We start from the raw sequence: 26749 nt of genomic DNA, 5'->3' as shown, positions 1-26749 counted from the left end.
AGCTGTTATTTCTTTGCTTTCCAGCCTACAGCATTTTTCCTTGTGCCTTATGTTTTCAGGTTGTTGAACACTAGCAGCTTGTTGTGTGACTGCCAGTTGAAATGGCTCCCACACTGGCTTTTCCACAGCCATTTGCAGGACACTGTCAATGTCGTTTGTGCTCATCCTGAATGGCTGGCTGGAAGGAGCATTCTCAGTGTGAACACTGAAGACCTTCTTTGTGGTTTGTGTTCTCTTACCTTTTTTAAAAAAGAAAATGTCATTTTATGATGAACTTACAGTCCTGAAAAATGGTTGCATGCATGTATTAGGAAAAAAGATATATAACTTCACTAACTTATCCATCAAATATTCTACTTTGCTAACTTATCCATCAAATATTCTGTTGAATAATCATGATTTTGGGGGTATATGTTAAGTAAATATATGCCTAGCCCAAATGTAGGTTAAAAACCCTAAACTCAGATTTCAGAAGTTGTCTGGAACATTTTTTTTCTAGTTTGTTTAATAAACAAACTTCACTAGAGGCAGATCTTCAAATAAGTCAACCTGGATTTTACGGGAAAGCTTAAATGATAGAGAAAAATGATAAGTACAGTGGCCTTAATACTTTGGAATTCTCTTTCTTTTGAAAGTAATATTAATGTTTTTTAGTGGTTTATGAATCATGCCTGGCCTTGCATGGAATATTGAAGTCTCTAAAAGTCAACTTGAGGATGAAATGGAGGCTCTAAGGCAGTGTTTTTCAAACATGGCAACTGTAAGAAGTGTGAACTTTGATTCTCAGAATTAAAGAATCTTAAAATTGCCAAGATTGAAAAACATGTTTCTAATGGATGAAATGAATATTTAAAAAGTCTGCAGGACTTAAACATTTAAACATGCCCAATTTCTTGCTCGCATTAATTGTGACAAAGCTCTGGGACTATGGAAGAATCTTAGTGGGCTATGTGCAACTTTTTGGCTAAAGTTTTTATGGCAGGTTTTATTTTACATTAGCAACATACAGTATAGTGTTAGCTTTTATATTTTTTGAAGATGGGCATTTTTCAGCAGCCAACCCCTTGTCTCCATGTTTGTTCCTTCTAACAACTTTTAAATAGTTGTGTATATACTTTCCTTGCCAATGGAAAACAAGCATGTGTTGATATTGCCAAGGACAGTATGGATTTTTCAAAATAGATTATTCAGATTCTTAATGAATTAAAGCTGGAGCAGTAAAAAAAGATACAAATTAATGCCACAAGATCTTTCCCTGACAAATATGGACTAAAAAGTGTTTTTCAAGCCTTTGAACATATGATGAGAAATGAGAGGACTTCAGAAGATGCCTGGGTTGTCTTATGATATATCTCTTATTATCATTGTAGTGTAACAATGATATGTTCCACATATCTATCCAGTTTCAAAGCTTCATATCCACCTACTCACTTCTGATGAATTAAACTTATATCAGTATTTACTGTTTTTCCCTTTTGAAAAGGACATGTAGCTAATTTTTATTTGTTTTTCATAGATGACTTTCCCAAGCCACAGATTAGAACACATCCTGAGACTACAGTTGCGCTTAGAGGAGCCAATGTTACCCTGACTTGCAAGGCCGTGAGCAGCAGTGATTTGCCTATATCTGCTGCCTGGAGAAAGGACAGTGAAATATTATATGATGCAGATATAGAAAATTATGTCAGGTACCAACAACAAGTTGGTGAAATCCTGGAATATACTTCTATCCTGCATGTTTTCAATGTGAACTTTACTGATGAAGGAAAATATCAGTGTATCATCTTCAATCACTTTGGGTCCAATTATTCCAGCAAGGCCAAGTTGACCATCAATGGTATGCAGAAGTGGGGTTTTTGTTTTGCTTTGTTTTAAAAAGAAGAAAATCCTTGAAATTAATCTGTACAAAAGAAGGACTGAGCGCCTTTATCTTTCATGTAATTCCAATAGTCAATTGCAAGTACGCAATTTAGATCTCTGGCAAAAGTGATCTCGCTTTTCCCAGGTAGTGCTGTTTGGAGAGAAGAGACATCTAAGAGAAAGAAATATGTGTTTACATAACCTTTGACTATAGTTTCACTGGTATGTAATACAACCCCAACAGATGACTTCCGTGATCTCATCAGAAAAAAAAAAAGATTTGCAAAGTTTGTTTAGCTTCCAAACGTGTACCAACAATCTTTCCCTTTTCAGTTCCTCCCTAAAATAGTAGGTAAAAAAAAATTAGCTGGTGCTAAGAAAGTTATGAAACTTTTCATAGAGACTAGGCATAAGGAGCATTTTTTTCATTTTTTAAAAAAGAGGAAAACAAAAATCAGTATAAATACTAAGGATTTTTAACTGTGGTTTAGGGGAAACGCCATGACAGATGAGCTTACATAACATGCTAAGTCCAAAACAAATAAGCCATGTTACAGTTTAACCTGGTGTGTTAACTAAATTAGACAACAGCCAACTTGCTTCTTGGCTGAATGCTCCCCAAAAGACCAAGCTGAGGAAGAGGAAGAGGCAGCCACAGCAATTCCATGGGTGGAGATGGCTGGGGTAACTGCAGCAACAACAGTTTCTGTAGCTTCCCATCTGGTATATCTACTGTACTAGAGTCAGGAGAGCTGTAACCTAAGGAGTTAGTGGTAGCAGCAGCATTAGAAAGAGACCATGGAAGCAAAAGTAAGAGCAGCAGTCTCTCCCCTGTGCAGAAGAGTTGCTGCTTAGTCTTCCACGTGCAATTGCTGAAGGAGGAGTAGAGTGGTGCCAACTACCATGGTAACGACCACAGTGGTAACAGGAATTATGCAAGCACCATGGATAATGTCAAGGCATGCCTGGAATGATGTGATTTAGTACATTAAGAAATACATGTTTTTCATATAACTTATTTCTTGGCTGGTTCAATCCTATTTCTGTGAATTGGCTTTTTTATCTTAAGATTTCCTCCCATCTGGAGACAGAATGCAGCCAGTTCCTCTGCAATTCAGGTGCCCAAATACTTTTGGGCAGTCATTCACCTGATGTAAAGGATGAGGCCAGTAAGTTATATGACAAACTTTTGCCCTTTAATTTCTAACGTACTAAATCAAATCATTCCAGTAAGGTAGTCTAGATTGAGGATGTTTTACTGTGTTTACTGTAATGAAACTACTTACTTTCTTAACCATAAAGGATGAAAAGATTTTTAAAAAGTGAAGACATGGGGAGCTCCAGAGAAACTGAAAATCATTTTGCTTTTTTGTTTCCCCCTCCAAATCATTATTAAACCTTGGGAGTAAATTAGATCTTAAGGCCAGATTGATGGATCTTAGTTTGTGATGGTTGTGGGTTTGCTTTTGTTTTTGAGTTTTTAGTGGAGAACCAACTATCTTTTGAGTCACAAAGTAGACTTGAGGATAATTTTTATCCACCACCTCCTAAAATCCAGATAGTTTTCCAAATGTTTAGTATAAATCTAAGTAAAAAAATGTTTACAGCTTTTAACAAGGGGATGTTTGTGTATTCTGTATGTCCTGTATAAGGAAAATTCCCATATTAATTCTATTGCATTTTCATTCAGAGCTGCCTTCTTTTGTGAAAACACCCATGGATTTGACAGTACGTACTAGAGCCATGGCTAAATTGGAATGTGCTGCAGAAGGCCATCCACCACCCCAGATATCCTGGCAAAAAGATGGCGGCACAGATTTCCCTGCCGCTCGTGAAAGGCGCATGCATGTGATGCCCGAAGATGATGTCTTCTTCATAGTAAATGTGAAAATTGAAGATATGGGGATTTATAGTTGTATGGCACAAAATGTGGCTGGAAGTATATCAGCAAATGTAACGTTGACTGTGTTAGGTAAGCAGACTTGAAGCTACATGAGTCATTTTCATACTTGGATATAATTCAGGTGGTTTGTCTCTACAGGTATAAGCTCAAGCTGTTTTCCGTCTCAGAAAGTTAAAATCAGTTATTGTGTATTAGGGCTCCGGCATTTTTGGAAGGGAGGAATGTTAGGATTGATGGTTAACCATCCTGACAGTTTTATATAAAATAATACCGACATAGTGTAGTATCAGAAAATGCTATCCTTAGATTTAGGCAATGAAAAACAATACTGTTATTTTGTTTTGAATTTAAATGTGGTCTAATCCCAAAATCAAATTGAATCTTCAAATATTTATAGAAATATTTTTCCCATGAATCCCTAGTGTGAAGATATTTTGGTGCATTTGCACATATTTTAAGTATCATGTTTGTTTTTCCAGAAACACCTTCATTTGTTAGGCCTCTGGAAGACAGGACTGTAGCTCAAGGTGAAACAGCGGTTCTGCAGTGCATTGCTAGTGGCAGCCCTGCCCCTCGCCTAAACTGGACCAAAGATGATGGCCCTCTGACAGTGACCGAACGGCATTTCTTTGCGGCTGCCAATCAACTGCTCATCATTGTAGATGCAGGATTAGAGGATGCTGGAAAATATACTTGCATTATGTCTAATACACTTGGGACAGTGCGTGGCCATATTTATCTATATGTATTATCCTCACCAAACTGTGACTCTTCCCAAAGTGGCATTGGAATTGGAGATGATGGCTGGACAACAGTTGGGATTGTGATCATTGTTGTGGTCTGCTGTGTCGTAGGCACCTCTCTCGTATGGGTTATTGTTATCTATCACATGAGAAGAAAAAGTGAAGATTATAGCATCACTAACACAGGTGGGAAACCTGAAAATTCAGTCTTACTCATTTCATAGTTAGAATGACAGTTGGTAAAAGGAGTTATTCCATCTAAAGTGGCTTAGTTGAAATCTGTTTGCACATCCAGAAATACCTGTTTCATAAACTGTCAAACCTCTGTCAGAGAGGTAATGCCAGAGCCTTTGATTATCCTATGTACAGCCTCTATATAGTCAAAATACTGAAGATTCAGAAAGCTGTAAATGAATATGCACAAATTCATCCCTATTGTTTGTGATAAGCTTGCAGTATTTAACAGTTTATTGGATAACAATTTTCAAAAATTACATTTTGTCATATCTTCAGAAAAAATAGTGTTATAGTATTGAATTAAATGTGAAAATTAATAAATGTTTATAGTTTAATGACAGTAAATTAGCATTAGAAAAGAATAAATGAAAATGAAATGTTATTGTTCTAGCCATATTAGGTAAGTTTTCTTTGTACAGCGTGAGGCTGTGTTTCTTGATATCCTGCTTGAATGTTACTGTCTTAATAATAGATACCTAGTTGCTAGATTTAATGTCATATTGAAAATATAATGATTAACTATTGGGGGGTTTTTCCTCCTTTTTTTAGAAGAGGTAAATTTGCCTCCTGATATTCCTAGCTACTTATCTTCTCAAGGGACTCTGTCAGAGCCACAGGAAGGCTACAGTAATTCTGAGGCGGGAAGCAATCAGCAACTTATGCCTCCCTCCAGTAGTTACCTACACAAAGGCCCAGATGGTAAGTCTTAATGTGTCTTATTCTTAGGCAAAAATTAGATTATTTTCCACAGCCAATTTACTGTGACCCACCAAATGCTGATTATAATTGTTGAGATTTTTCAAAGAATGTAAATTGAATCACAATTGATCAAAGCAAGATTAAACGCATAATTAATTTCTTATGTAGCACATACTATTGATAGTCCTCAACTACCCATCGTTAAATGAATTTGTCCCCATTTTTTGACCTTTCTCGCCACAGGTGTTAAGTGACTCACTGCAGTTGTTAAGATAGTAAGATGGTTGTTAAGTGAATCTGGCTTCTCCATTGACTTTGTTTATAAGAGAGTTGCAAAAGGGGATCAGGGAATCCCGAGACACTGCAGTCATCATACCTATGAACCAGTTGCCAAGCATCCAAAGTTTGATCACATGACCATGGGGATGCTGCAACGGTTGTAAGTGTGAAAAACAGTCATGTCACTTTTTTCAGTGCCGTTCTAACTTCAGATGGTCACTAAATGAATGGTTGTTCATTGAAGGCTACTTGTATAAGCCCATTCTGAGTTTGCAACATGGGTAGGCAGAGACCCACTGGGTGTCAGGTGTGAAAATGTCATTTTTATTGATGCACTCCTTGCATCAGCTTAGATATCATTTGCCTTACCCTCCACAGTCAGTCCATCATCACTGCAGAACTAGTGAACGAATGAAGCTTTTTTAAAAAGGGAGTTCATTGTTTGGTTTCTTTTCCTTTTCTTTGTATACGTGCTTTCTTTTTTTTAAAAAAATTACTCTCATAGAAATGATTTAAAATCAGGAAGCTAGGATTGTTTGGTGAAAGAGAAGGCTATTTGGAGAAGGGGAAATTATTTGTATTTTTCTGGATGCACTTGTATGAAGAAGCCCAGCAAGGAAGCCAGCAAACCCAGAACCAATCCTTGGACTCATGAAAGGGGGGAGAGTAGGTAAAGAAACAATTCCTTCCCTCCCCTCCCCTCTTCTCTTATTTCCAAGTTGTGCTTTCCAGTTTTCTTGAACTAAAATCCAGTCCTACTTTTAACCAATTGAAGCTCTCCTAATCACACCTATAAAGCCAACTGCTGGGAGAAAGCATCTCTTAAGCCTGAAGGCAAGGCCTGGAACAAATTGACAAGGGCTTGCTAGTTCCCCCTTCTAAGTCAAATGACAGAATGCTGGAATTGGATTCTCCCTCCCTAACCTCCCTAATGTTAGACTCGTTAAATGCTCATTATGAACAAGCCGTTCCTGCACTGAGCAAGGGTTGAATTATTGGACTAAATTACTTCTAAAGTCCCTTCCAAGTGTATAAGTCTATTTTTTCTGGCTTTTGTTTGCAAAACTCCATATCCTCAAAGATTTTCCCATAGATAGTAAAGTATTTGTCACTTGTTTTCCTATTAGAAGCGATCATGTCAGAGTATTACAATTTGCCATTATTATTTTTCATTAGGTGGCACAGAGCCATTGGTGATCTGCTCGGATTGTTACGACAATGCCAACATCTATTCCAGAAACAGGGAGTATTGTCCTTATACATACAACACTGAGGATGATCCCCTGGATCAATCATTGTCCAGCCTAATGGTGCAGATGTCTAAAGAGCCCTATCCTGGATGCCCTCAGGACGAAACTACAACTATTAATAGCCTTTCAGATGGCCAAGATAGGTCTGTGTTTATTAACAGTCAAGACAGGCTACATGAGAGGAAACCATGTTCTCAGTCCTGTGGCAGTGGTAAGTGCCTTTTTTTTTTGGTTGATATTTAAATGATTTCATTTTCACCTGAATAATGAATTGGCTGTTGCAAAATACTTAACTTCTACATTGCAAAATATACATTGTGAATCTGCCTTTTTCAGAATTTTAATTTTTATTTATTTTTATCTCCCATTCATTATTTTTATTCAATAGGCATTGAACATATCTTTTACTCCTCCCTCCTTGCTACAACAACCCTGTGAGATGGGTTTAGCCAAGGGAGTTATTGCCTAAAATCACCCAACTGCTTTTCATGCTTAAGGTGGGACTCAACTTCAGGAGTTTATAGCTTGTTGCCTTAACCACAAGGCAACAGTGGTTCTAAGTGGCTTTCAGATTTCACTCTTATTGTTGATGTCTAATTTCCAAGATCCATTATTCAAAATCTATCTAAATGTAATTTGTTTATGAAGCCGAAACAATAGGTTATATAAACATTGTTTTCATATTTCCAGAAGTATATTTTTATTTGGTTTCCTGTATAAAAAAAACCAAAAGGACACAAAAAGAAAAAAATGAAAAAGGCAAAATCATATTAACAAACTTACGGATATTAAGCAAAATAGGAAAACATATGTGTCCCTCTCTACAATTTTCTTTCCAACATCATGAAGTCAGTGGCCATACCTTTTAAAATATTTTGTCAAATCAGTAAATACGAACATTTTGAATTGTTTTCATATTAAGAACATAAGACTTAAATAATTCATTTTTAAATCTGATATATTCCAATTATTGTCGAACTTTCTTGCAAATACCATTTATCTTAATGTGTTTTGGACCAAATAGGGAAATTAAAAGATATTTTAATTTAATATGTTGCCATTCCATAGTTTTAGACAATCTGAAATTTTATTTAATATTTTGATGACTGGATCAATCAGAAATTAATATCATTAGCTCATGAATCTGTCCGTCCCCCCTAAAAAAGATTAAACTCCTGTTTTCAAACTGGGACTATCCCATAGTGTAAACTCTCATATGAATAAGAATGAGAATTACACAATACCTTCCAAATATGCCTTGTTGCATTTATTGCAGGGAATACATTTTTGACTTAAAAAGGACTAGTAAAGTTACTGTCAAGATTCCAAGTAACACACCCAATGGAATCAAAACTCCAAGGCAGACATATTCCTCAAAGTATTAGGCATGTCATATTGGCACATCTGGGGAAACCCGACTCTAAACCCCCCTCGGGTTTCCCCTTAGTTAAAAGTAAAGTTTTTCTTTCCCTGCCCATAAATTCCATCACACAGTCCAATCAAGTCACAGTCGAAAAGTCTGTTGGTCTCAGATCCCACCTCCTCGCAGCTGGTGGGAAAGTCCTTGGTTCGCAGAGGAAAGGATTTTATTTTGGATACAATCCCCAGCTATCTCTTACCTCCCCCCTTCCGTACCCACAGCTCAACTCATCTCCGCTGTTGGCAGTCCTGGAGGTGCCAGGAGAAAATGGCTCCAGGGCTGACAGTTACCTTACGTTGAAGCCCAGATTCCATGTTCTATAAATATTGTTAGATGTATGTGCTTCTTTATAAGTTTCTTTAATAGTTTGGAATACACTTTGGTTATCTTATGTTTTTGTAGATATACTGAATATACATTTTTTTTATAAAATGTACAAAATTATTCCTAAACATAGAAAAATAGTGAATACATGATTTAAATGTATTGTTATAGCTGAAATTGGGGATTGTTCAGAATCTTAGCACTAAGGTTGTTTACAATTTTTCCTTCCACAGATCTTTTTCAACAGTCTTTATGGGGTATCAATAATGATCTGGGATTATTGCACCCTCATTGTTCATCTCCATCTAAGATCCAGGAGGTGCCAGAAGTTCTGCGAAATGAAGACATCTCAGAGAAAGAGCCAGAGCAGATTATGCCTCCTAGACTTCATCATAGATTACATCAATACAACTTTGATTTTAACAGGACTCAGGACATGAAAGAACATCGTGAAGATACATAAAAATGAAATAAGAAACATTAACAGCTTGAAGCATTTGTTAGTATTTTTGCTACCTCATATTTTGACTCATGGCAAAAAAGTTTCATTCTTCCAACACTGACTGCATGCTGGAGGGCAAAATCACTTTCTTCTGCTATTTTCCAATAAGTAGCATATATTGAAGCTCAGTCTTAAACGGATGGTGGAAAAAAGAAGATACAACACAGTGGTGGAATTGTGATAAAAAGCGTCTCTGTTGTCTTGGAAACATTTCCAAGAATGGTTCACATATGTTATCTTTCCTGCTGAAAAAAATAACTTTAAAAGAGCCACTTAGCAAGATTCCTTGGTATTCATCAATATGAAACTTTTGCTTGATTTTTTTTTATCCATCTGACAACTAGCAGGAATTCCCGTCAGTATGTCCAATCACAAACTCTGTTTATTTTTTCTCTCTCTGAAGTATTCAGATGTAAATATATACACATAATATAAATATTTTGTATACACTAATGGAGATGAGAGACTGAAATGTACAGTTTTTTAAAAAATTATGCTAAATATCACATCATTCTGATTTCTCTGACTTGTTTTTGTAGAAATCAGAAATTAATGTTTACTAAGAATGATACAAATTGACTGGTTCATAATTACTTTTTTTGCACTCCATGACTGGAGTTATCAAATGCTGTGCCACTGCAGATTTTCATTCTTTGGTGGCACTTCCACTTTCTAGTTTTATGTATGGGCAGTAATTGATGAAAAGAAGATTGTGCATAAGGAGAATTTCTTGTGAATCAGCTCCTGGTTTTTAATACAGGATAAGATATATATGATGTGAGAGATGGTTAAGTTGATGTATTAGTTGGTATCTGAACCATTTTAATGTGAAGTCATTTTTAAAATTTCATGGATACTAAAATGATTTTACTTTTTTCAAGCTTAGAAACATTAAAGTGATTACCTCTGTTCACACCCATGGCTGAGAAATTAAGCAATGAGCGTGTAAGATGTAAAGAATTAAATGAGCTGAACATCAATGTTTAGTCAAAAAACTGTGTTTCTCAATCTTGGCAACTTTAAGATATGTGAACTTCAACTCCCAGGATTCCCTAGCCAGCCATACTGGCTTCGCCATACTCCCCGAAGTTGGCTGAGGAATTCTGGGAATTGAAGTCCACAAGTCTTAAAGTTGCCAAATTTGGTGATCTCTGGTATAGAAGAAACCTTTGACACAACAGGACTGGAAAGGAATTTGACACATTTCCTAATATATATTGTACACCAAGATGAAATGTTATACAACACTACAATTATGATACAACAGTGGAACAGCTAGTAAAGGAAGATTATGTCAAAATAACAAATAAAGGGTATAGACCTCAATAGTCTACAGATTCCTTTTTAGACTGATATAATCTTGCTAATCTTTGCTATTCTTGAGATAATCTGTTCGTTAATTTTTCCTGCTATAATAATTCAGAGTTCTGGATTGCAGGTAAAAGACATCTCATAAACTCTATCAGCTGTGGCAAGCATTTGAATTCTGACAAAATGTAGAAAAAATAGTAATTGTCAATGCAGTTCCATATATATTTATTCAAATTTAAGTCCCATTAAGTGCAGCAGGCTTACTCTCAAGTAATTATAGGATTGTAGTCTAATTTGCAAATTAGCCACATTCTGAGTTTCATGTATCTTTTCTCAGAGTTCAGTAAAAGATGCTTTGTAAACTATTTGGTATACTTCTATAGTAAAATGTTGGCATGAAAAATTATTGAGGCAAATATATTTCATTTGTCTCCAACATCGCTGCCTTCTAGAAAAAAACCCTGAAGGCTGAGCTTTTCCAAAGAGCTTTTGGTGGCGCAATGGTTAGACTGAAGGCTACTTCTGCTAACTGTCTCAGTTCTCACTAGCTCAAGGTTGACTTAGCCTTCCATCCTTCCGAGGCTGATAAAATGACCCAGATTGTTGGGGGCAATATGCTGACTCTGGAAACTACCTAGAAAGGGCTGTAAAGCACTGTAAAGTGGTATATAAGTCTAAGTGCTATTGCTATATTGTACTGGGTTTTATTTTCTTTATTTGTATGTTATTTTATTGTTTAGTTTATTATTTAGTAAATGAATCAATCAGTGACTATATCCCCATGAATGGAAATAATATGTACTAAGCTCATGAGTAATATTTAACTGGAAAAGGCCCCTTTTTACTAGCTGGAATTTTAGTGTTTTCATCAAGACTCCTATTATATAAGGCCAGACTTTCTGGGTGGAAGCAGTAAAATTCCTGTGTAAAATTCCTTTGTAACTTAAGAATCCCAGTGGGCTTGTCCCACTTACAAAAAGTAGCTAGCCAGGTAACTAAGCTGTGAAAGAATGAACTCATTAAGTTGTTTGCCCTTTTGTTTTTTTTACCAGTGGAAAGTGCCAACTTACATATTGTTTATTTCTTCATAATATTGGTGTCCCAAATCTTACAGGCATCTCTAGTTTGAAGTCTGTAGCAGTGCTGAAAATACAAAAGTCAAGGCAGATTATTGTCAGCAAGTAGATAAAGCTCAGCTTTCTAGGGTACAAAATAGCCATTTTCCTAAGATGTTTGCTTCAAAGTACTAAACCACAAAAACAGTAGCTTTTGGTTAATCTTGCTTGCAGCTACAATTTTAATGCTCGCTGCTTTATTGTCTGTGAGAATCATACCTGAACTTTAACAGTAAAAAGCAAGACATTGAATGTACAGAATGGCCAGGAAGGTGATGAAATGGATAAGCATTCTGTTAACCTGATAACAGAGGCACTTTATTATCATTGTAAGTGTTGAGTTTTAGAATTATATAAGAGAAAGGTTCCTGTTAAAAACCTTTGGTGAAATAAAAGTACACTGAGAAGGATAAGAGTCAGGCTACACTAAAACCATGTTTTGTGTCAGAGGAAGCAAGAATTGTTTTTTGTAATCTGAATAAAAAATTGGTGTGTGCTAAACAAAACTCTGCAATAGAAAGTTCTGCATTAGAATTTCTTGTTGCTGGTTTTGGATCTTCTTGAGGATGCACACCTACCAGATAGTTAAAACATTTCTATTTTACATGATGTAAAGTTAGCACTTGAGATAATTTTCTTTCACTAAGTGATGAAAATAGGTTATGGGAAATTGAGACAGATTGTGGAGAATCTGAGATACCAAAGCTGGAAAAGTATGTAAGACCAGAACTTCATTTCATCTTTGTATATACTTCCTGCCAGATTGTAAATGACACATTGCACATCTCAATATTTTACTATTCACACTGGAAGTTCAAAAGCATCGCTGTAGTGAGACAGATTTGGTAACCCAAATCTTGTTAGATGTAAGGAAGTTCCCATTTAGAAACCACAACTGGGGCTGGCAACTCAGCTATTAAGCAGTCACAGAGTGAAACCATGGCTGTACTTATGATCTTCAGCTTTCCGTTTCTTTATAGAAACTTGTAAATGTGATGATTGATGTGAAGTTATTTTTTCATTCCATGATAACTGAACAGTGGCTACACAAGGACTTCCTGCATATCTTTATTTAAAACAAGTGATACAGCTTTGAGGCTAGAATGGGTTCAGCAATCAGACTGGACATCTGGAATGAAGAGGAGATTTATGAGTACAAGGATGTCTAAAATTAAATTGTTGAGCAAAGAATTTAAACATTTCATCTCTAAGCTATGTTTTGGGAAGATGACTCCTTAGCAAGCAAATACTTTCTCCTCTCTGAAAGCAAAATCTAAAAGGAATTGTGCCTGGGATTAGAATTTAGGCAATTTTGAAACACTTCACATGTGAGCTCTTTAAAAGATTTTTTTTTTTTTTGCAGTTTTCAGAGAAGAAAATTACTGACACGTTTTCCAATGCCAAAGTAATTATAGCTGTAAATATCCAGGGCAATGCAAATCAATGTTTTCTTATAGCTGTTCTTGCCTTGTAACTATTTATATTTTCTCACATAATCAGAATGTATATTTTGTACAGCATGTGTAATATGTTTGTCTGTTGTAATATACCTTATCCAATAAAGGAATACACAATTAATTTTTTGGGTTGTCATGATCTATGAGGGGGGTAGTCTTCTGAACAATTAACCTGCATTAATAGAGGGATATAATTAAGATCCCATGAAGTGTTAATACCACTCTACACACTTGGAATACTGAATCCTGTTTTGGTTGCTACAATGCAAAAAAGATGTTGAGACTTTTTAGAGTACAGAGAAGAGCAACAAAGACGATTAGGGGATCAGAGGCTAAAACATAAAGAATGGTTGCTGGAATTGGGTATGTCTAGTTTAGTGAAAGGAAGGACTAGGGTGACATGATAGTGTTTCAATATCTAAGGAGTTGCCATAAAGAAGATGGAGTCAACCTATTTCTCCGAAACGTCTGGAGGCAGGACAATAAGCAAGAGATGGACTAATCGAGAAAAGCAACAGAATTAAGAAGAAATTTTCTGACAGAACAATTAATTGGTGGAATGACTTGCCTCCTGAAGTTGTATATGTTCCAACACTGGAAGTTTTAAAGAAGAGATTGGACAACCAATTGTCTGGAATGGTATAGGTTTTTCTGCCTGAAGGGGTTGGACTAGAAGACCTGCAACTCTGTTATCCTGTTATATTCTTTTCATATCATGCAGAAATGAAAAAAAAAAAAAGTTACTATTTTGACCTAATTCTATTAGGGTTAGATTTATAGTTCATTCACCTGTAAAATTGCTGATATATCATGAGAAGTATTGGCTACAAATTTTATGGGCATATTGTACATTAGATTCACAGAACTGCCAAAGATAGAAACTGACTAATCGGTGTAATAGAGAAAGTATGATGAAATTAAGATGTGTGTCAATCTTCTTTCCACATGAGCAAGTATAAGTACTTAAAAAGCTCTTTTTATATAACAATACATGAATCTGAATATTAAAGGATTTGCTGGTATAGCACTCAAACCACTGGATACTTTGAAAAGGTAGTTCCTTATCCTTATAAAACACACACACACACACACACACATACACCCATAATAGCTTTGGACAAGATTACAGCATGTCCAAAATGAATTGTTCAAAATATAAGAAATAATAAAAAAAAATTGTCCCATATTCACTTTATTATATCTAATTCAGAAATCATCTCTGCATGTTCCTCAAGAATTGAGTATATAGTTTAAGTAATGATCTTGTACAATGGGAATGCATATATTACAAACTTCAATAAGCAGTTCATTGCCTGTTTAAAGTGCTCTAGCATTAAACGCATATTAAATGTGGCTAGTGTGTTTTGAGGAAGACAAAACTGTATGATTGTGCACTAAGTGTGATGGTATGTATCATAGTAGAATATTAAGTAAAGCAACAATCTTTTTTTTAAAAAAGATTCAAGAATAAAATTGAAGAATAAACTTACAATAGTTCAATTTTCAGATCTAATTTTCCTTTCAGGAAATGCTACATTTATTAAAAAAAATTAAATGGAATTTACATTGTAAAGATTGGCAATTATTAGTTGGACCTTTCAAGGTTAGTTAAGCTTTAGAAAATTGACAGAACTTTCTCATAATAATATGACCTGTCAAAGTTTTGCCCAGCTTCATGCCTCCTGATCAGAACATCAAATTATTTACTGTCAGGTTCAAATTGCACACTAATTTAATGTTATTATATGGCATCAAGTAATTGAACCTTAGCAACCACATAGATTTTTCTCCATGGTGATTAGTCCCTAACCTGGACTTTTAGCTCTTCTTACTACCCCCATCGTAAGCAGTACTTTGTTGCTAGTTATTCTCTTTCCTTCCATCTTTCTCAGTACCAGAGCCTTTTCCATAGAGATAAATCTTCATATAACATGTCTAAAGTAGGATAATTTGAGATTGGTCATTTGTGTCTCAATGTTTGTTGAGTTTGGTGATTGGTTTGGTGATTCATTTGTTTGTTTTCTTGACTGACCATGGTATTCTCAAGAGTCTTCTCCTGAGCTCAAAACATCAGTGCTGTTCTTATCTTACTTCAAAGTCCAACTTTTGCTTTCATAAAAGGGGAAAATCCATTTTGTTTTTGGAATAATTTCTTCCAAGAACTTACAACCAGTGATGTGACAGAATATTAAAATCAGCAAGGAAATCCACACACTGGCATGCATACAAGAGCATTAATATGTTAACTGAATTTCTTGTGCTAGCTGGGGAATTCTGGAAGTTGAAGACACCCATCTTAAAAATGCCAAGGTTGATAAGCACTGAGCTAAGAAATTCCAGTTCATATGGCACCAGCCATGAATCAAACATCGGATTTTAACAAGCAGAAACACCAGCGCAACATTATCCTTCTCTTTCTCTTTTCCATCTGCAATGTGTTAGAAATACAAGTTTCTCCTTTCCCATCCCTGACTGCAGGTAAATAGTGAGAATGCATTCAAATTTGTATCAAGACATTGTGTTAAATTTTGCACCCATGGAGAAATTTTAAGTGCACCTATTCCTTTGGGGATTCATGGAAATACTTGAACAGAAGCAAGATTTTAATTTTTTGCATGCGACTCTAAGTACTCAATACATTTCCTTTCCTTCCTTGTTTCAAATATAAAAAAATACCCACAGATAGAAAAGCACAGCTAACTATTGGTTAACTAAAGAGAGGAATAAGGATGACTTCCTATTCTACAGAAGATAAAATTATGAGTATTTGAAAGTCTCAGTTCTCCAAGCATATTTAAAAATTAATTCTGCTGTCTTGGGTGGTCAGTAAGAAGGATATGGGCTTTCAGGGGAGATAAACATGGTGATAGAAAACAAATGCTTCTTCCCTGAAGTTTGCTTAATAATTTACCTCCTTTTGGTAGCTTTATCTTTATGTGATTACTGCCTTAATCATTTGAGAGTTCAAAGATAATTAGATACTGTGTTGGAAGCATTTCTCTTATCCTTAATTTCCGATTGCTGGAATCCAATGTTGTCTCCCTAAGCAGTTTGCTGCCTCTTTGCAATCTTCATTGAACACCAATATTTAAATATTAATGAGTAGCTACAGGTGGAAGAAGTCTATTTTTCCAGCAAAGGGGCTTATTTTTCTCCTGAGAATGTAGATTGCATATTATATGCATATGTGTCCCTAGATGGCAGCGCAGCACTGCTAAAGTGGCTGTGTCGTCCCCCGTTTCCCCCCCCCCCCCAAATAAAAAGGTTGCAGAGAATCTGAAGGGTGGCTTGCTATGTTTTAGCAAATGCAGCTGGAAGGTAAAATAACAAGAAAACAAAAATATATTGAATATCCAGTGGGGCATTTCTACAGAATAGGAATAATTGCCAGCACTGATGAAATCCTAGATTAGAGCAGTAATATTTACTTTTCCTAATGACTCTGGGCTTTTCATGTCTGTTATCTCCACCTCCTGCTCCCCATTCTTTGGCTTTAGCTAATAAAATTTACATAATGAATTCATTCATCCCCTGTCTCCAACATATTACACTTTCATCCATCCTGAAGAGCAATGAGCTTTGTAACCAAGAGCTTCTTTGTATAATCATGGAAACGGAGAATCCAGCTACCTGATTACAAGTTGGCATTTGTGCTGAAGTGAGGTTGTGTTTTTTTTCATCAGCCCAATCATGCAACATGAAGCCTGGTAGACATGGCCCAGTACAAGAACAATAGCAGTTTATTTTATATTTTCTCTAAAATTGTGTTGTGATTGGAGGCAGAGATTACCAATTTCTAAAGCAGCTTTTTCCAGCCAGGTGTTTTATGATTTCCATTCCTGTAGTAGCAATGACTAGCAATGCCTATTCAATATGAAACTTGTAAAGAATGACTACTGTAAACTAAAACATACATAGCATTACCAAGATCAAACAGAAACATCATTTTTGAAAAATAAACATTTGGCCTTGGAAACAGAAACATAATATCATAATTCAACACTTATACCTCTGGAATAATTCTATTAGCTATCATCTCTTTAATGGAATGTTTCCAATTAAACAAACAGCTGATTTACTATATGCTATAGCAGATCAATCAACATATATTAATTGGTGCCTCTGAAACAATGACAGATGGTTATATTTAGCATTGTATTTTTATATTTATATCACAAAAGTTATACTGTCCAATTATAAGGCAAGCTTGGGCAGTGCCCATAAGCAAATCACAAAAAAACCAAACCCCTTCCATCTGACCAGATTATCTCAGCAATTAAAAGCAATACTGTACAATCTAAACAACAACTCCCAATTATCTAGGATTTGAGGACACACCCCCACAAATAGTTCTTTCCTAAATGAAAACTAAGGGGCCAATCACAATGCTGGAAATGTTTTTACAAATATGGTCTGAAAAAGTCTGCCACCTAGTCTTTGCCCCTTCATTTCTGGGGGAGCAGTGGGGGAGAGAATCCTTAGCAAGTCTTTCCCAACTTATTGGACCAGGTGGGCAGAATTGTACCTGGCCCTGATATAGTACTGCCAGACTATATGGAGCTTCAGAGGTGATACCCAGAATTGTGAACTGAGTCCAGAAATTTATATGGAGTCATTCCGTACAGGGACTTCCAAGATGGATGTGAATACTTCAATCCTGTGTTTCCCAAACTAGTATTCTAACCATTGCATTATGCACAAATTGTAGTTTCCAAGACAAGTTGCAATAATTTAGTTATGAGGTGATCTTAGCTACTATAGTGAAGGCACTCTAGTTTGGATATTTACTTAAGAATTGTCAACATACTGAAAAACATTTTGGAGAGGTTTATGTTTTTTTAAAAAAGACCATCCTTCTTCTTCAACAGGATTGTGGCTTGTGTGAACGTATAAAAATAAGCAATTACTTGGTTATATCTCTAACACTAATGTGAAAGCACAAATATTTTATATGGCATCATTTTTTTCCTATTTTAGTCATTTGAAAGATGACTGGGTACTATAGACTGATCGCCAAATAGGTGAATGTTCCTTCCAAACTTTGGATTTATTATCACATACCTTTATGTTCCTGGCCCTCCCCATCTTGTACATTCCTACACAAAACTGGTTTGCTTTTGGAAGCTTTACAGCTAAACATATGTGTTGATTTCAAAGATTTTGTGCTTCTCTTCTGTCCTGTCAATCTACAGCTTTTACCTGAGTGTGCAAAAGACTGAATCACAAAGACTGTGGTTTCTTCCCCAAACCCCAAAAACTTTAACCTTAGACTGTCTACTATTGACCTCACCCCTTTCCTAAGAGGTCTGTAGGGAGCGTGCATAAGCGCACCAGTGTGCCTACCATCCCTGTCCTATTGTTTCTTTTATTTTTCTTATATGTACCCATTTCATGTATTCATAACTATGTATATACTTATACCTATTATCTTGTAAGTGATTGACAAATCAATCAATAAAATAATAAATAAATAAATAAAATAAATAAACACATCTACATTCTGTTCTGATGTTTATAAAATTCATTTTTCTGCCATTCTAACACTGCTCTGCACATATGCTCAACTATGCAGACAGCCAGGAAAGTCTTATATAGTGTTACAACTTTCAGTTACCTGCTATTGCTATTAAGCCAATCCTACAAAGCATTAGCTAAATGCCACAAATGCATTTTTCCTCAGCCTACTCCTTCTGGTGACCATACCTAGATACGGTTTTCAGGAATCAGGAACATGCTGGCTTTGCATCTATTTCACTACAGTATGGAAATCACCTTCAAGAAACACAAGAGCTGATGCACCTCCCCTAATTACTATACTGGGTTGTACATTTCTCACAATATATATAAACTGCAGTTGTTTATGAGAGCCTGTTAATTCCCTTGAAGGCTATGTATAAGTCAAGATCAATAAAGCTTGTAAGAAGCTATGAAAAAGTATTTCCAAATTTGCAAATGTGTTGTACCTTATGATTCTTGACGAACCTATCTTTTCTTTTTATGTACACCGAGAGCATATGCACCAAAGACAAATTCCTTGTTTGTCCAATCACACTAGGCCAATAAAGAATTCTATTCTATTCTATTTATTTTATTAATTTGAGAATAGTTTGACTAACAAGTAACATTAAATATAATTAATATTCTTGTTTCCGTTTGATTCTCCTTTTTCATTGAAATCTTTACCATTTTTAAATTAAAATGGTAGGTTTTGTTTGTAATTTTGTTCACACCCATTATACCATTGTTCAGAAATAAAATCTAAGAATTTCTGAGATGGCAGAAAAACTGAGTTAAAAATGGACTCTGGGTATTCTGGAGAAAAAAAATCTCGAGGGGGATAAAGAGCAGCTACCAATACATCCTTGCACCTTGCTGAATCCTCCATTCTAAGCCCTCATCCTTCAGTCATGTGATCCAGAGTGGAACATATAGATCCTGTCCCATGCTTCCCTGCACATATGCTCTGTGTACTTTTCCTACCTTGACTTATTAGTTTAGATTGCAGATTGTACAGTTATTTTAATGTTCCTGATCATATTGAATACTCAGATATGGTTTTCTTCTTCACACAACATGAAATTATATTAATAGATGTTTTGTCTGTAGTCCTTTTTCATCAAGCAAATGAATTTGAGTAACTGTTGCTTAAATGCCATTTTAAGTATCATTCTGCATGTTTGAAGTAAAAATATTGTTATCAGACCATTACTGAGAACAATTAATGATGCATTCAATGTAATTAATACTCTTCTCTAGCACACCCTTTTCATTAACTTCTGGCCTAATCTCTAAATGAATTTCCTCTTTTCTGAGATGTGAATCAAGTCCATATTCTTCCTGATATTATTGTAGCTATTTCTCTTTTTCTATTGTTTTTCTTTTAATGAAATGTAAGACTTTAAAATCTCAGGGCTGGGGCTTCTGTATGTTCTTTGGCTTTCCTATGCAATTAACGGTTGGCAATATTTCCTTTATGCCTGATATTTAACGGTTGGCAATATTTCCTTTATGCCAGAACTGTGTTGTACACTGCAGGGACTATGAGAGTTTATTCTTAAAAGCTTAAGATACATTTATCTGGATAAACCAAAATCTTACCTAATCTGTTCTCACAGTGGTCAACCAGATTTTCCTATTAAGAAGCCCTCAAGGATATAAGTTCAATAGCCCTTTCTTATTCACATTTTTATTAACGGGTTTTGAGGTGGGAGCTATTATATATTGTACGGTAGTCAATTCAGTATCTTCACTGTGTATAAGAAAAACATTTTGTCTAACATAAATCTCACATTCTGTTTCATCATTTCTAGCATTATACAATGGGAGAAAAAGTCCCACTCCACTTTTCCATTCTGTATAATGTTATATGTAAGTTGCTATTTATTTATTTGGGCTTTTTTTGAGATCAAAAAACTCAGTGTTCTATGTTTTTTTTTATTAAAGATTTGTTCCCAGCTTTTTTGATCATTTTTGGAGCTCTTTCTTTTAGCTTTTCAATACTTCAATAAAGTTTAGGGGGTTCAATAACTGGGACCCTGCACATTATTCTAAAAGTACTCATAACACTGTGTCAGCTGCCACCGTATGCACGCTTGTGCCTCGCCATTATGTGGTAACAATCAAACGGTGGGAAGGGGGAACAAAGGGAGGGGGGTCCTTGGGGGAAAATGAAAGTAGAAGCCACTTTGAGATGCTGCCTCAAAGTCACACAGGTAGAAGGAGAGAGCCACATTCCAACGGGCTCAGACTGGCTGTTATAGAACAACCTGCAAGAACTTGATTGGTGGGCAACGAGAGGCAGACAAGGGGGTGGGAGTAGAACTTAGTGATTTGGGCATGAACATTTCAGTTCTGGCTTTGCATTACTGTAATTTACTCTATTAAATTATACTTTTTAAACAAATAGTGTTAAGGATCAGTCTTATTTAGAGGTTTAAGATGAAACAGGTCTGACACACTGATTTATTTAAGAGCGTTATGTTGTGTTTGCTTAAGAGTTACGTTATGTTTGTTTTTATTTGTTCCCTAAATATAGTCAATATAATATTCACATATCTTTCGTAACAGGCAGCCATAGATTGGCTATTCCTATATACTGAATAACTTTTTGCTGATCAGTGACAATCAGCTTTGCATCCATCAAGCTTAATAAAAAGCTGTCTTAATAATTAAAATTAAAATAACAAACATACTATTCTGGATAATTTTCCTAAACTGGATTTACAAAAGAGGCTTGTTAAAGCTTTGAAGAATTTTGTAAGAAGGTAACCCCCCAGAAATTAAGTTGTAGATCATTATTTCAGAGGACTAAAGATTAAGATTGCTAAAAATAAAAGGAATGAATGTAAAGTTGGTTTATTTGATTAAAATAGATATGTTGTTATCTCTGATAATCCTTAATGAACTTTTGTTGACGAGGACTGAAGATTCATTTATAGATAAGAGATGGAATATGGGAAGAAGATGTTGGGTATAACATTGATACACCAACTAAGTTTGGGTAAATAAATATATAAAACCAAGGTTTGGGTGTTTGTAACTTGTAGCTTTAAGCACCAAACTGCTTGTAATTAACTAATTAAGGGTGCGGTTACAAACGGCAATAAAAGGCAGTAAGAGAAACGTAACTCTCTCTCTGCTTGTTTTGTCTGCTTGCTACTGTTTGTTTGCTACTGTTTGCTACAACTGTTTGAATACCTGAACGAAAGGACTATTTTCATTGATGTGCTGATATCCTGTGAATACTCAGCGTTGTCTTCAAAAGGAAAGGTATCAGAGGAGAAGATATCTTTACAAGCAGATAAGGATATAGAACTGACTAGTGAATGAACTAAGTTACTGAATGGATATATTTGTGAATGACATATGGACTGATTGACAATGTTTAAACTCTAATTGGATTAAACAACTATTTAAACTACAAAAAACAGTGTTTGTCATCAGTGTGTGTAAACTCTAGGGCCCTTCCTCTCTCATTTGGCTGCCTGGCTTGACTGCTGCTGCACATTCTGTTTGGGGTTTGTCCCCAATCACTAACATTGGTTATGGGCCCAGTGCGCACAGTCTAACTAACGAGGATATAGCAGTGAGAGTTGGTGTGAGTTGCACATTACTGTAAAAACAAACTGGTTTTTTTTTCAGTAGTTTTTAAATAGCTACATATCTGAAGAGCAATGGCACAAGTAAATTTGCCAAATCTGTCCATGATATCCAGACTAGATGGAACGAACTATGTTTCATGGTCAATGAAATGTAGTTTACTTCTACGAAGAGAAGGTTTGTGGGACATAATAACAAACCCACCAGATGTGACTAACTTAGATCCTAATGTTGAAGAGGATGACAAAAAGATACAAGACTATAAACGAAAGAATGAGCAGGCTTTATGCATCATAGGACTGACTCTCTCTGACCAGCAACTTATCCATATCCGTGGAGAGGAAAATGCTGCAAACTGCTGGGAGAACCTCAGGAAGATATATGTTCGGGACAGTGTAGGAGCTCATATATATCTTACACGCAAACTATTTCGAACACATCTTCAGAAGAATGGAGACATGTTAACTCATTTAAATTGTATGAAGAGCATTTTTCAGGAATTACAAGAAAAAGAGCTTATATTTAATGAGTTGCAACAAGTATACATCATACTGTCTTCATTAGATCAAAGCTATGATGATTATGTGACTGCTTTAGAAGTATTGCCAAAAGATAGTTTATCATTAACCGAGATTACCGGCAGGCTATTAGAAGAAGCCAGAAGAAGGTGTGAATGTGACCAGCTGAGAGAAGATAAACCTAATAAAGAAGAGAAATTATCTTCAAAGCTTGAAAGAAACCAACTAAGTAAATTAAAGCACCCGGAAGAAGAGAATTTATCTTCGACGGCATACACAATTAAAAAGTGTTTTAATTGTGGAGGCAGAGGACATTTGGCAAGATTCTGCAGAAAAGAAAAAAACCAGAATGTAAAAAGGCCAAAGAAATCTTTTGAACTAGCCACGTTTAGCAACTGTGATGTGAAGAATGATTTATGGGTGGTGGACAGTGGTGCATCCCACTGCATCACGAGAGATAAGACAAAATTTATAAAACTGTCTACAAGCTCTCAACATATATCACTTGCTAATGGCTGGAACCTCAAGGCCAAGGGAGAAGGTATTGCATACTGTCCATGCTTAAACCAGGATATAAAAATGTTGTATGTACCACAGTTAAAGGTGAACTTGCTTTCTGTAAGGGTATTAGACAAACTAGGTTATGTAATTACATTTAAAGATAATAATTGCATAATTGAGAAAGATAACAAAAGGGTAACTGCAGCTTTAAATGGAACATTGTATGTATTACATGATAGTAAGAAAGGGGAGGCACAGACTGTATTTAACAATATAAAGCCTCATAATGAATGTATCCATTTATTGCATAGGCGTTTGGGGCATGTAAATTTTAAAATGCTAAAGCGTACAGTAGAGTTATCTGTTGGAATAAGGTTAAAACCTTGTGATAAATATTTGCGTTGTAATGTCTGCTGTGAAGATAAGAGTAAAATATTGCCTGCAAATAGGCTAAATGGTTTCAAAACTAAAGAACCTTTAGAAGTAGTATTTGCAGACATTATAGGTCCAAAGAAACCCAGTATGGGGGTGCTCAATATATACTGAGCATTATGGACCATTATTCTAGATATGGGTTTTGCTACCTAATGAAAAGCAAAACTGAAACATATCAACATTTCTTCAACTGGTTAAAATTTGCAGAAAGAAAAACTAAACGGCAACTGATAACCCTGGTGACAGATAATGGTACGGAATTTGTTAACAGCAAATTCCAGAATAGATTAAAGGTAGCTGGAATAGAGCACAAGAAATCTGCACCATACAGACCACAACACAACGCATTTATTGAGAGAAGAGGCCAAACACTACAGGCAATGGTTAGAACAATGTTAACTGATTCTGGATTACCTGATTCTTTGTGGGGGAGGCCACAATGTGTGCTAATAACATATTGAACAACGTTGTTAATACAACTACTGGTGAAATACCATTCACCATGTGGCATGGCAGGAAGCCTGATCTGAGTTACCTGCACACATTTGGTGCACCAGCATGGGTGCATATCCCTACACAACTCAGGCGTAAAGGGCAACACAGAGCTAAACAATTATTCTTCGTTGGTTACCAAGCAAACCATAGGGCATATAGATTTTGGGAGAAAGGCACATCTAAGGTGTTATGTAGTGCCAATGCCCAATTTCTAGAGCACGTAGGATGGGATAAGTTAGAACAGGATAACAATAAAGAAGTAATTATTGAATCCTATAGAAATCCCATTAATTATCCCTGTAACTTTAAGAATAAAGTAAAGAGACAAATACAGGCAGAGATAGAGCCCATAAAGGAAGAAATAGTACCAATAGCTGAGCAAGCTGAGGAACATGAACAGGTAGTAATTCAAAAAGTCCTCAAACAAGCCCTGCAATTCCCAGAAGAACTACACGAATATCTAGACCGCCTGATAGATACCAGGCTAACACAGTGTGCCAGATTAATAAAGTTCCATATACTGTAGATGAAATAAACATGTATCCTACTAAAGATAAGGAAAGTTGGTATGCAGCAATGAATAAGGAATTAAAATCCTTAAAGGATATGAAAGTATATGAAAATGCGAGATTACCTGTTGATATAAAACCCATTGGCTGCAAATGCATTTTTAAGATAAAAACTGAAAAAGATGGTAATATAATCCATAAGGCACAATTAGTAGCCCAAGTTTTTAGACAAAATGCCAATGACTATGATGAGGTATTTGCACCTAGCCTTAAAGCAGCAACATTAAGGGCAGCTTTAGTGTGGGCAGCAAGTAAGAAATATATAGTCAACCATCTAGATGTAGAAACTGCTTACTTGCACGCTCCACTAAGACATACTGTATACATGAAAAAACCTATTGGATTTAAAGGTGAAAATAATAATGATTATTGGTTGTTAAAAAAGAGCCTCTATGGTCTTAAACAATCAGGCTATGAATGGAACCAGTATATTGTAAAGGAACTAAACAATATAGGGTTTAAAGCTGGTTTAGCCGATCCATGTCTATTTAAAAGGGAGACAAATGGGAAAATATCATTATTACTATTATTCACAGATGATATTGCTTTGATTACAGAAACTAATGATGAAGCCAATAAAATAATAGCATCATTAGCTAAGAAAATAAAAATCAAGCAATTAGGGGAGATAAAGAAATATCTAGGTGTGAATATACTGAAAACACAGACATGAACAATCAGATCCATACCAAAGAGTTCAGTTAGCTAGTTTATTGTTCAAATCTATAACACAGCAATCTTCTTAGACTTGACTGTTCGCACCTGGGTCAAACTAGATAGGGTTCAATGGCATTAAAGGGGTGGTGGTAGTCATATCATACTTTGCCATTTTATGCCCATGTAGGGATTCCAGATTAATTCCCCATTTGACTTCTTCCCCTGTCTCAGAAGTCTCACTCTAACAAATCACTTATTTTAAGAGAAGATGGTGTTAAGGTTATTTATAATTGTTATGATGAAGGTGGAATATAAAGTCAAGTATATTCTTTTTTCTTTCTTTTCTGTTTTTCTTTCTATATATTCTGTTTTTTTCTTATTCTTTTATTTTTGTTTATATTCTTTTTTTAATTGTAATTTTTAGTAAAATTAATATAAACATAATAATTATGAAAACTGAAGTGCTTTCTATCTCAAGTTCTATTCATACCCCTCAGCTTGTTAGGCTTATAACAGGATTTTGTTTAAGAATCAATATCTAGCCTAGGCAGGGCTGAAATTTCGAATTACGAGTTTTCTCATTTCATTCATGTGGGTTGCCTTGTTGTTCTCTTACATTCTGGAATTGGTAACTTGAAGGAAAAGGGACACAACAAGAGTTTTTGTTTATCTCATTTTCTTTCTGGTGAGCTGCTATTGATTTGCTTCCTTAAAAGGACGCATGCTGATTAAACTATAAATATATATTGATGGGGTTCTGTTAAAGGGAATCCAAGCAATGCCACTTTTAGCCCTCATCTGCATTCCAGGCTTTGCTCTCACTACCACAGGGATCCTGAATTACAGCTGGTAGAAGGCTGTTTCTCTTTTCTCCCAATAACATTTCACACTGTGTTTATTTCACTGGCTGACAGCCACTTTGTCCAAACTGAGGAGAAAAAAAATGTTATCTCTTTACTGATCAATGTAGCAGATTCCGAGCAACAAACTGCCTCCTGCTTATGCTATCTGGAGAAAACAAAGAGGCTGATGGGTGGATCAGGTAACTCAGTGGAGAGTTAACTGGAGAGAGGTTTGCTATATATCTTGGTTTATTTATAACAATATTTCTGAAAGTTTTTGCTCTCAGAACTCCTTCCTGCTTTTTTGAAGGACTCTAGAAGAGCTTTTGTATGAGTTATATTAATATTTACTATATTAAAAATTAAAAATGATGCATTTCTAGAATATTTATTCATTCATGTAAAATAACAGTACTAAACTCATTAGATATTAACATAGATGCAATATTTTTCATGAAAAAACCCACTATTTTAAACAAATAAAAAATGAGAAGAGTGGTATTACTTCAAATCTTTGAAAAAACCTTCAATAT

The 26749-nt window shown here is 35.5% G+C and overlaps 2 protein-coding genes across 26 annotated transcripts in view; one reads left to right on the top strand and one right to left on the bottom strand.

Moving 5' to 3' along the window:
• Window positions 1-13221, top strand: part of LRIG2 (leucine rich repeats and immunoglobulin like domains 2) — a 50339-nt gene extending 37118 nt beyond the window's left edge. The window contains exons 12-18 of the mRNA XM_026712980.2: window positions 60-223; window positions 1517-1837; window positions 3551-3832; window positions 4243-4692; window positions 5293-5442; window positions 6898-7182; window positions 8949-13221. Of these exons, the coding sequence (XP_026568765.1) occupies window positions 60-223; window positions 1517-1837; window positions 3551-3832; window positions 4243-4692; window positions 5293-5442; window positions 6898-7182; window positions 8949-9178 (1882 nt within the window). The 3' untranslated portion in view covers window positions 9179-13221. The remainder of the gene's footprint in view (window positions 1-59; window positions 224-1516; window positions 1838-3550; window positions 3833-4242; window positions 4693-5292; window positions 5443-6897; window positions 7183-8948) is intronic.
• The window catches only part of LOC148126078 (uncharacterized), a 217123-nt gene continuing 199105 nt past the window's right edge, over window positions 8732-26749 (bottom strand). For 23 of the 25 annotated variants that reach the window (XR_015742755.1, XR_015742757.1, XR_015742760.1 and 20 more), the window contains 2 exons: window positions 11599-11671; window positions 8732-9046 (listed from right to left, as the gene is read on the bottom strand). The gene's annotated coding sequence lies outside the window, so the exon portion shown is untranslated. Of the gene's footprint in view, window positions 9047-11420; window positions 11672-26749 lie in introns of those variants that run through there. The other 2 variants (XR_015742754.1, XR_015742780.1) reach the window with 2 other exon arrangements.

Source organism: Pseudonaja textilis, chromosome 3, assembly GCF_049901715.1.
Source record: "Pseudonaja textilis isolate UNSWEBS1 chromosome 3, rPseTex1.2, whole genome shotgun sequence".
Taxonomy (NCBI): domain Eukaryota; kingdom Metazoa; phylum Chordata; class Lepidosauria; order Squamata; family Elapidae; genus Pseudonaja; species Pseudonaja textilis.
This window is presented reverse-complemented; position numbering and strand designations above follow the sequence as displayed.